This window comes from Pteropus vampyrus, unplaced genomic scaffold (genome assembly GCF_000151845.1).
Source record: "Pteropus vampyrus isolate Shadow unplaced genomic scaffold, Pvam_2.0 Scaffold183, whole genome shotgun sequence".
NCBI classification, from domain to species: domain Eukaryota; kingdom Metazoa; phylum Chordata; class Mammalia; order Chiroptera; family Pteropodidae; genus Pteropus; species Pteropus vampyrus.
The window spans coordinates 315,695-327,085 of record NW_011888964.1 but is presented as its reverse complement, the minus strand read 5'-3'; the positions used below and the strand labels follow the sequence as shown (position 1 = coordinate 327,085).

At 48.6% G+C, this 11,391-nt stretch overlaps 1 protein-coding gene across 1 annotated transcript in view; it reads left to right on the top strand.

Moving 5' to 3' along the window:
• The window catches only part of NDRG1 (N-myc downstream regulated 1), a 46,541-nt gene extending 38,407 nt beyond the window's left edge, over positions 1–8,134 (top strand). The window contains exons 9-12 of the mRNA XM_023537223.1: positions 95–164; positions 1,146–1,181; positions 3,618–3,669; positions 6,247–8,134. Of these exons, the coding sequence (XP_023392991.1) occupies positions 95–164; positions 1,146–1,181; positions 3,618–3,669; positions 6,247–6,488 (400 nt within the window). The 3' untranslated portion in view covers positions 6,489–8,134. The remainder of the gene's footprint in view (positions 1–94; positions 165–1,145; positions 1,182–3,617; positions 3,670–6,246) is intronic.
• Positions 8,135–11,391: the final 3,257 nt, after the last annotated feature.

The window sequence follows — 11,391 nt, the reverse complement described above, 5'->3', positions numbered from 1 at the left end:
ATATTTCTAGAGCATCTTCTACATTTTAGGTTTAATAACCCCTTTAAAAAGATAACATCCCCATTTTATTGATGAGAAAACTGAGGCTCAAATCTCTTCTCCCTTTCCTTGTCCAGGTGGAGTGCAACTCGAAACTGGACCCAACAAAGACCACCCTCCTCAAGGTACGGGGAAAATGATGAGTTTGTATTTGTTCTTCCTTAGAAGCTCCTATGTTTTCTGCAAAATTGAGTTGTGCTTGACGGAGACAGAACTGGTGGCCAGAAACCATAGGAAAAATTATTTAATGCGTCTGTACAGAAACATCTATTGGGCACTGGTCAGCAGCCCAAGGTCAGTAGCCCAAGGCTAGAAAGATGAGACCTCTCTGGGACCCCCGGAGTCGACAGGCTGTAGCGTGTAGCCCTTGGGATCTGACCTTGGGACTGGGCTGGAGGACCCCCGGCCTCACCCACTCCCATGACTCCTTACGGTCTGTTTTCCCCAAAGCTATCCCCACCCGCTCCTCACCCTGCTGCTGAGTGCTCCTGAGCCTGGGCCCGGCTCATCTCCACTTCCGGTAAACGCTCACACGTGCCCGGAGTGGCTTCAATAAGGGCCAATGGCTTTAGGTTTGATGATTCAGTAGGAACCTGACAAGTTACCACATCTACCAAGGGTGGCCCATGAGACTAGGAGTCTTGAGTCTAGTGATTTCCTTCTGAGGGAACCTGTAGAGAATGGGCATCCAGGGCCTCGCTGAGGGAACACGTCCTGGGCACGCAGACCCTGGCTGGAACCTTGCAAGTTCCTCGAGCTCTGTCCGGCCTGGTTTCTGCCTCTCAAATGGGACAGTCGTCCCTGCCAGGCTTCTTAGAGAACAGAGTGACATTATCTACAGGGCCTAGCGGAGGCATACGCCCTCCACCTGGGGAGTGGTGACAGGTGGGACTCACCTGGCATCTCAGAAGCTACAAGTCACGGTTGCCAAGCAGACACAGCTCAGTAATTACAGCAGCCTTGCTAGGTGGGGTCAGGTGTTTGCCCACCTGTGATAGGCCCGGTCCCCACTCTGCAGAGCGGGGCAGTGGGCAGGGTGGGCGCCCACAGAGCGAGAGCTGCCTCTGCTGGGGTGTTTGGCACTAACCAGCTTCCCTCTCTTCCAGATGGCAGATTGCGGTGGCCTCCCACAGGTGTCCCAGGTGAGTCCCACCTGTCGCCACTTCCCAGGTGGAGGGCGTATGCCTCTGTGACCTCTTACTGCTTTCTCCCTCACTGCCTGCTCATCACCCACCTGGCTGTGACATCTGATGACACTTTATGGACACGTTACTATTTATAAAAGGAGCTTGCATGTGAGGACTCATTCGATCCCCCAGAAACCCCTGTGGCACAATGGAACAGGGGTCTGCAGGGGTGCAGCTTGGCAGTTGTGGACCAGAATCTAGGTGTGCCTGACCCCAGAACCGCAGGCTCTCCGTGTGGTGCTACAGAGGACTTCTCAGTTTGGAAAGGATCAGTTCTCTGATTAATTTCACGTGGCTCCACCAATTTCGAAGGCTGTCCGATGGAAAAGGGAGAGGGTCTTGGCTGTGAGTCCCCGATGAGTGGATGACGGCCCTGCGGTCCATCTGGGTGCAGAATAAAATCTAAGCAGCTGGAGCTGTCCCAGCTGAAAAGTCTTCTGTGTAGGGCAGTGAAGTTTTCCACTGGGCATCTGAAGAAGAGGCCAAGTGGCCTTGGGACCACCTGCACAGCAGGCGTCTGCACCAGGCAGATACTGGGTCTTTGCTCATTGCCGTGGGGCCTGTCTCTCTGCAGCATTTTACTCTGCACGGATGCGTAGGCGCGGTGGCCTCTCTTAGCCCATCTGGCCTGTTCCCACAGCGTCTCCCTCTAGCGAAGATATTTTCGAGAGTTTTATCTGCTCGGGTGTTTTGCCCATTTGTACCTGGGAGTAGCCAGAGAAGAAAGGGATGTCGCAGTCGCCCGAGGGAACAGATGGGCTCCCGGTTGAGCCCAGCTTAGATGTGAGCGTGAGGTCATACTGCACGTTAGTGATGGAGCCGTGTCCCCATCCGGCCTGCTCCTGAGACACCTGCCGAGACAGTGGACTCCAGGGCCTTCGTGAGTTTGGCTGGGGAGAGGAGGTGCCATTTTTCCTTCTATCTCTCCTCCTTCCCTCTCTTCTTTTCTTCCTTTCTCTGCTTGAAATGAGAACAGGTCTAGCCCTGGGCGCAATTAAAACCTGGTTTCAATGCCATGGCGGGAGCTGAACTAGCCCAGGCTTCCAGGAGAGGACCCCGGGCGGACCGAGCACCATGTAATGCCTCCTCCTCCTGCCCTCGCGAGTTGGGTGTATGGTTACAAAGGACGTTCCCGCCCTTCGTTCCATTTGATCCTTGCAACTGTCCCTAGAGATAGGAAGAGCAAGCATTTTACCACAATGGCACAGAAGAGGAAGGTGAGGCTAAAAGATGGGACGCTGCCCATGGTCTCCCAGGTCCTCCCATTCTCAAGCCGGTGCCTCTCCGCCATATTGCACACGGGCCGCCCCGGCTCTCTGCAGCCCCAACCTGCAGCTCTCATCACTTTTTTGCATTGTCACGCAAACCCCAGAGGGCCATTTGATCGCAGCCTCTCCCTGGAATGTCATTTGGCTCTCTGTAGGATAGTAGCAGGAGTTGGTGGAGGGGGGTGGGGTCGCTGCTGCTGCTGCTGGCTTCTCACTGGAGAAGCGAGGTAGGAGGAAGAGAACAGGCACAGGGCATCGCGTTCGAGGGCCGGAGCCGATCAGACTGGATGTGGCCTCTGCTTGAGCATATTCACCTCCTAGTTCAGGTTAGAGCAAATGTTTGAGAGAGATCGGAAGAGGTGGGTATGTTCTCAGCATCCCTGATTCGTTTCACTTAAATAGCCCAGTTAATTGATTAATTGGTTTGTCTTGCCATCTATCTGTTCATCTATTCGTCTATCCTTTCCATTTTGTCTTTCCTTCCATCCATCGATCCATCCTCCATCCATCCATCCATCCTGATATGGAAGTTAAGGGTGAACTGCCTTGAGATCATGGGTTTTAGAAAGCCCTGGGTTAGTCTGCAGGACCCAGCACTGGTTAATTATAGAACTTTGGATGGATTATTTACCTCTCTAAGGCTGTTTAGCTATGAAATTTATGTAAAAGTGGCACTAACCTCTTAAGGCTGTTGTCAAGAGAAAATGAGATAATGTTACAAAGCCCTTAGCACAGTGAGTGGCACATGATGTTGAGGCCATTACATTGTAGATATCGTGCTGGACACATCACTTATCTAACGCAGTCTTCTTCGCAGAAACCCTCAGGAGTAGGTGTGGCGCTCTGTCCACATTTTACAAGGGCAGAAACGAGCTCAGACAGGACGTGCAACTTGACCAAGATGCCCCAGCTCTGAAATAAATTTAAACTTCTTCTCCCTAGCCGAAGCTAATTTCGGTTCTTATAATTACCCCGTAACCTTTACTTTACTCTCGTGTATTGTCCTGTCAACACATGGTGGCCTTCTCTCTTGGGCGAGCTCTTTGACGGAAGTGGCCACACACACAGCTCCACGTGGCCCCCTCTGGCAACTGACTGCACCGTCTCCCCTTTTCTCTTACAGCCGGCCAAGCTTGCCGAGGCCTTCAAGTACTTCGTGCAGGGCATGGGATACAGTAAGTACGGCGTTTCCCACAGGCGGCGGGCCGAGGGACAGGCGTGGGAGTGGGAATATGACACTCTCGGCCAGGGTTGGATGAGTGTTCTGGATTCACACCAGGACGTGATTTTAGACTTAGATGATGACCGTCCCTTTAAACTCCAAGAAGACGACAGACGGTGAAACCATGAAAATCTTTTTCATTTTGCTTGCACGCTTTCCTGAGAGAATTCCAGTGGTAGTGATGATGCTGATGATGCTGATGATGCTGCTGATGCTGCTGATGGTGGTGATGATAATTATGATGATGAAGATGGTGATGATGAAAGATAATCAATCGTTTATTTTTTTTCTAGTGTAACCATCACAATAATCCTGTGAGACACCCTCATCCTCATTTTACGAATGGTGGAACCAAGGCTTTGAGAGGTTAAGCAGGGAGCACAGTGAGATCTGTGAAAGTTCTTTGAAAACCAAAAATCTCAGTCTCTGGCTGATACAGTTGCTCATAGTCAAGACAGAGCGTGTCTTCATTAGATCGTTAGATCTGAGAGTTGAAGGATAAAAAGCAGCGCGGTTTAAGGACTCGCTGCTTCCTGCATGATGGTGATAGTTTACCCAGACACAGCCCTTTTTCTGAAATGCATGACCCATGACCCAGACGGACAATCCCAAATTTAAGTGCTCTGTTGAGCTGTGGCCGCCGCTGGTACGTGCTGGTGTGTCAGCCGAGGTCGGAGCCCTGATGTGGTTCTTTTGGCTCTTTCTGCCTACGGCCTGGACTTATAATTTATGTGCCCATCTGAACTAGGAAGACTTTGTATTTCTAGTCCCTTTCGCTTTTTTCTCTCGAGATTTTAAACTGTTTGCTTGTTTAAAATCAGAACGGTATGTTTGGTAAACTGACCACAGGCTTAAAAGTGGCCTCAGCCACGTTCAGTTTCCAGTGAGGCTGAGAGCGGACGAGCCTGATTTATGTGCTTTGGGCAGGATCCATCTCCTAAGGTGACCTCTTTGAACAGAAAACATCTGCCTGTGCGTCTCCTGCCTTTCGAGCTGCTTTCGCTGTGGGAAAGTGTGCAAGAAAAGGCAGTAACGAGATAGCCGCTGGACGGTCTGCGTTGACCTTACGGGGTGTGAATCGCAACTCATTGGTCTTGGCCTTCCCTGGGTCTGGCTTTCTGCTTTGCAAGTGTATTATGGGGAGAAAGCAAGCAAAAGGCAGGCCTTGTTTATCCCCTCCCATCAGCCAAGGCGTCCTACAGATTATGAGGGAAGACAGGAAGAAAAGCTAGAGCCCCAGAGGCAGTGACTGAAGAGAAAGTACTCATTTATTGAGCGCCTGCTCCAGATGGCAGGCCAGTAGCGAGTAGCCCTTTGCACCTGTGACACTGTCCTACAGTCGAGAAGGGAGTTCTGGACAGCAGAGGTTAACTCTCTGTGTGGGAGTCTGCCCCAGAAAGCCAACGCATGTGCCCATCGAGTGAATGCTCTCAGCTGCCTCAGTGTATGACATCCGTTACTCAGTGTGGCTTTTGCAGTAATGCTTCAATTAGCTGGAGCGTTGGTTTCCTGTGGCTGCCGTGACAAATCCCTACTAACTGGGTAGATTAATGCAATAGAAATTTATCCTCTCACAGTACTACAGTACTAGAGGCCGGAAATGCAAAATCGGGATGTAGATAGGGCTATGCTCCCTCCGAAGGTTCTAGAGGGTTCCCGCCTTGCCTCTCCCGGCCCCTGGCGTCACTGGCAGTCCTTGGTGTTCCTTGGCTTGTAGCTGCGTCACTGTCATCCTTGCCTCTGCCTCCACAGTCCTGTGTGTCTGTGTCTGTCTTCTATTCTTGTAATGACGCCGGCCGTTGCATTAGAGCTCACCTTAACCTACTGTGGCCTCGCCTTACCTTAAAATAGCTATAAAGACCTTTCCAAATAAGGCTACATTTTGAGGTTCCAGTTCACATAAACTTTGGGGGGACATTACTCGACACAATACAGCTTGGGAGACCATCTCATCTTCTTTCTACTTTGTCAGCCACCTGCCGCGTGCAAGGGTGTTTGAAGCCCCAAAGAACGGACAGTGCCCTTGATAATTCCTGGTAGCTCATGGGCTTCTTGGGGAAGAGACCACACTGACAGCTCTGCCGCAAACCCGCTGTGTGGCCTCGCTTTCCCCACCTGCGGGGAGTGGTCCAGCTCACCTTCGGCGTCTTCCGTATCCCAGTGCTGGTTGACAGTACAGGGTGGTGGGCGTACACATGGGCACTGATTCTTTGGAGTCAATATCAGAATTGCCATTTTACAGAGGGCTCAGGAAGGGACATTCCCCAAGTCACACAGCTGGTAAACAAGTGGCAGAACTGGGATTCAGACCCAGCTCTGGGTTCCGGCGCTGTGTGATTGCGGGAAGTCTTTACCCCGTCCGGACCTCGCTTTCCACCTCTGTGAGTGGCTCCAGGGGTTGGGTTGCTGTGAGGATGGATGGGACTCAAAGATGCTCAGCCAGGTTGGGCACAGAGAAAGCACCATGGCTGGGGTGCAGGTGCCTCTAGCATTCCCGCATCCCTTAACCGGTTCTCGCCTCTCTCCCCAGTGCCCTCCGCCAGCATGACCCGCCTGATGCGTTCCCGCACGGCCTCGGGCTCCAGTGTCACGTCCTTGGAGGGTGCCCGCAGCCGCTCCCACACCAGCGAGGGCACCCGTAGCCGCTCCCACACCAGCGAGGGCGCCCGCAGCCGCTCCCACACCAGCGAGGGTGCCCGCCTGGACATCACCCCCAATTCTGGTGCCACTGGGAACAACACCGGGCCCAAGTCCATGGAGGTGTCCTGCTAGGCGGCCCGTGTGGACATCTGCCCCCTGGACTCTGGGATCGCTGTAGCTGCCCCCTCCTCCAGCCCCTTCCCGTTCCCCGCCTGCCACACCGCACGTAACTTGGTATTAATCCAAAGCTTATTTTGTAAGAGTGAGCTCTGGTGGTGACAAAGTTAGTTGGGGTCTGTCGAGGGCGCCCTTTCCGAGGGCAGGGCGGGTGGACCAAAGGAAAAGAAGCATCTCAGTGTCCTGTTTTCATTACGAGTGGCCTAATGGCCAGTGTCTTACCCTCTCCCAGAGATGCCAAACTGCCAAAAACAAGAAACACACTAGCAAACACTTCATAAATCCGAACCTCTGCTGACCGGGGCATCCTGGTTCTAAGGGGCTTTTTGTCAGAAGCCCCGCCCACCTGCTTCCGGTTTCCTCTCCACCCGAAGAAAAACAGACCCACTTCCTGGAAAGAAAACTTTTCTGATTCGGAAAGGAGGAGAGCAACGAATCGTAGGTTGCTCTTTTTCCTAGGCCAAATAGGGAGCGGGAAAAAATGGTAGAATTTACGTGGAGGCTAGAAGAGTTTGGAAAAGCAAATCTACGTAGTTAACTTGAAATTGATTTTTAAAGTTTTTGCATATATACACTTTTAAATGCCGAAGCATACAAGCCTGCCTTTCTGGCATTTCTTTAATAGACACGAAAGCGGCAAGAAAATCTCTGGCTTTGCAAAGAAAAGGTTTCGACAAACGTTTGTTACCATGGATTTAAGGCTTTGGCTGTGCTATCTATCTGCCTCTTCCTTCTCACCCCAAATACATGAGCGGGTGCTTATTTCATTCATGGGAAGATCATTTAGAGTTCAGTTGCTTTCATCGACGTGGAGGGGACATTCCGCACAGCTGTCCCTGGCTGTGGTGCATCTCCACGCAGTGGGGGCAGGGGTGTCGGGGTGGGGGAGGGGTTTGGGTACTAGACGTAGGAGGTTCCTTGTGGTTGTTGTGATGGGATCTAGTGCAGTCGTGGTTTCAATTGACTCCGTCCTGGTTCCCAGGAATCTTGCGTGATTGATTTAATCCAGCTTGCAATCTTTGATAACTGAGGTTGAATCTGAGCTTGACATTCCTGGATCTTCAGATAGAACTGTTCGCTCTTGTATGCGGTGGGGATTCGGGCGGGCAGTGGTGGCTGAGAAGACGTGAGATTCTGGAACGTATATCCCATGCTGTGTCTTTCCTTCTCCCACCTTCCCCTCTTCCCTGCCCCTCTTAACTTCCTCTGTCTGAATGGGGTGGCACCACTGACATTTAGGGCAACGTCAGCGTAGCTGTAAAGTTCCTGTACTACTGCCTTTTGAATTTTCGTTTTGGCTAACCATGGATCTTCTTAGAGGAAGTTTGATCAGAGTGAATGGAACATTGCAAATCAGCTGCGGGGACCTCGTGGTAGAAGGAAATAGTCAAGCCTTCTAGGTAGCTCGAGGGGTAATGACTCAGTTGACCTGCCACCTACACCTGAGAGGCTTCCCCTGACCTTGCGCAGTAAGGTCAGGGGTCAGGGCAGGAGTAGCTGAATGGAGACAGGAAACTGTTGTGTACAAGTCTTTCCAGAGGAGTTTCTTAATGAGATATTTGTATTTATTTCCAGACCAATAAATTTGTAACTTTGCAGTGGCTTGTGTCTTTCTGCTCTCTCTGAGAGATCGTGTTTGTGGCATCGCAGTAGAGAGACAGGTTGTGTCCTGACCTGGGGCGTCCTGCCACATGCCCTTCACCTTTGCATTAGAGCATCGCTGTCCAGTAAAAATATAATGCGAGCCACAAATGTAACTTCAAACTTCTTAGAAGCCACGTTAAGAAACAGAAACGAGTGAAATTAATTTTAATGATGCATTTCATTTAACCCAACATATTCAAAATATAACTATTTTGACCTACAATCAATGTCACAATTAAGATATATCACGTTCTTTTCTTCATACTGAGAAAATCTGTGTGTATCTCATATCACAGTACATCTCAATTCGTACCAGCCCCATTTCAAGTGCCCAGTAGCTTGGACACACAGTGACAACAGGATAAAGCTTTTCAACGTATAATCAGAAGGAAACACCTTTTTTTATGTTTTATTTTTATTATAGAAATGTATGTGGACAGATCATTTCTCCCACACCCAATGGCAACCACTGCAATACTCATTTCTATTGGAAAAAAATGTAAACACAATAAGTTTTAGTATAACCTCTTATTTTTATTTAAACTTTTAAGATTAGTTTAAATTTACAAACCAGTTGCAAAGATACTACAGAGATCTCCCATGTGCCGCACACCTGGTTTCTCTTATTAATGTCTTAGGTTGCTATGATACATTGGGCACAACTGAGAAATCAACAATGACACATCGCTATTAGTGAAGCTCCACACTTTCCTGGGATTTCACTAGTTTTTTCCTGTTGTCCTTTTTCTGGTCCAGGATCCCCTCCTTAAGGGGAAGAACCTAACTGGCCCAACTGGACTCACATGTTCACTTGCCGTCCAATCAACTTTGACTGAGTTAACTCTACTCCCGCCCCTCCTCCACATACATGCAGCAGAGGCTCCCAGTTATTGATGTAGTTGTGGCGGGCGAGTTGCTACATCCTTTGCAAAATTAAATCCATTGACAGCCAAACTCATTGTCACAGGACAGGCCCTCTTTCATCCCTGCTCTGAGAAGTGTTTCCTGAACGCCTCTCCCTCCCTAGGAAGCACTGCCGTGCAGCAGTGGCACCCTGCAGAGCTGGCCACAGTAGTGTACGCAGCATTTATAATGCGCATCACCTTTACATTGCTTTTCCTCCGCCACTCGCATTTCTTTGGTATCCCGGGGGCCTGCACAATACTCCAGCACATAACAAGAGGTTTTCGTTAAATAAACACTTCCTCTAAGAATAACAATATTTAGCACATACAATACTTTCTTTTGCCCCTTTCTCTTTATATGTGTGACTGAGTTATCCTTGCTTCATAGACGGGAAATCCAAAGCTCAAGAGATTACAAGCCTTGTCCAGCCATTTCCAAAATGGATTATATCCCTCCAGCTTTGAAAACAGTCCACTGAGCACGTGACGAATGCAAGCACCTATTGCTGTCTTGGGATTGTAGAACATCAGTTAGTTCCTAGTTCTAATACTGCAGATGCCCTGAAGGCTTGAATTGCCTGTGTATTGTCTGTCCCTCCATTAAGTAGTCCCACCAAGACCCGTGACCTGCTTTTATCAAATTTTCAATCTGGTTCTCAATTTTTTTTTTCTCCTTTCCTGGCAAGCTGGCATCTTCTCACTGCTGTCAAGAACCCTGCTTCTAGCAGCTTCCTCTCCCTTTTTATGGAGCGGACTTCTAAGAAATCCACTTGGTTAGGACTGTGTGAAAGACGAGAACAGCCCGGTTTCGCATGCAGATCTGGAGATATTCTTTTACAGAATATAATATATGAAACCAGCTTTCTCATCTCCTGAGAAGTCATTTTTTCCCTGTCCTATATTTGGAAAGAACCCAGGCTCAGCTAGAACTCGGACCTCTGAGTACATCAGATGCTTTCGTATTTTAATTTTATCAATGGGGGCGATGGAGAACACTGACGTCTGTGCTATGTGCTTTTTTAACCTTTATCATAAAATGCTCTGACCATTTCATTTTGTTAAAGAACAAAATTCAGCTAAGTAAATTTGAAGATTTAATTGGGTTTAATCAGTGATTCACAAATCGGGCATCATCCCATCTAGCAAGTACAAGGGGCTCCAAGGAGTGGTACAAAATGGGAAGGTTTTAAATGGCAGAAAGAGGGTAGGATGAGAAACTTAAAAGAGTAGATTATTTCAAGCAAGGTCACCTTTCCCTAGGGGAAGCAGCAGATCTTATCAGGCCAACTACATCACTAGGAATGTGACCAGAAAATGCTAGACTCATCGGTTTAAAATTCCAGTCCTGGGAGAGGCTGAAACGGCATTTAGGTTGGGGATCGTGTCTTGGTGGGGCTTAGTACAGGTGACTCCATTTGGGGTCTGCTGCTTCTTTTTAACATCCTAAGTCTCATTTTTCCAAAACGTCAACCACCAGAAATTTCCCCCAAAGTCTATACATTCATTCTAAGGCATCCATAGGACTCTATGATCTATCTTCCAATTTTGAAAAAAAAAAAAAAAAGTTTGCTTCAGAATAGAAATATTCTTGGAAACAATTCATGTAGCAATTATTATTATTTTTTATTGGAATCTATTCTTCCACTGTTCTTTATTGTCATAGCATAATGTGTTTTGAGAAGTAGTGGCTGATGAGGATTTGGCTGGAAGTTATCAAATGTGTCATTCAATTCATTGCAACCATCCACACGTCTGTTTATAAAGCTGAGCGTGTACTACATAGCCCGCTGATTTGAGAGACACAGTAAAATATGACACCCTTCCGGCCTTGAAGAAGCTGGGCATTGAATCAAATGACAGCATCGAATGAAAACATAAAAATCAAAAAGTTCAAGGATCAAGCGGCACATGATTAAAGGAAAAAAGCATTCAACTGAATATTGGGGACTTCTGCTTTGCATTTGCTATTTCGAAGTAGGAACTAAAGAAGCAAAGTATGAGAGACACACATTGACTCCAAGTCTTACACCAGCCTTGCCGATTACCCCCAGTTCATGAGGCAACGGAGACTCAGCTAATAATAGATGTGTTTGTGAAATGCTCTTCCTGTGCCAAACTCTAGTCTAAAATTTTGCATGCAACGTGCATTTTAATCATTACATCATCACCACCGCAAGGCAGCCACTATTATTTTCTACATCTCACAGCTGAGGAAACTGTGGCTTAGATGAGTCGAGTGAGGACTTCCAGTAAGGAATAAAGTATAGAGCGATCCACTTGATTCCCAGAGTCAGAAATGTCTCCCTTGG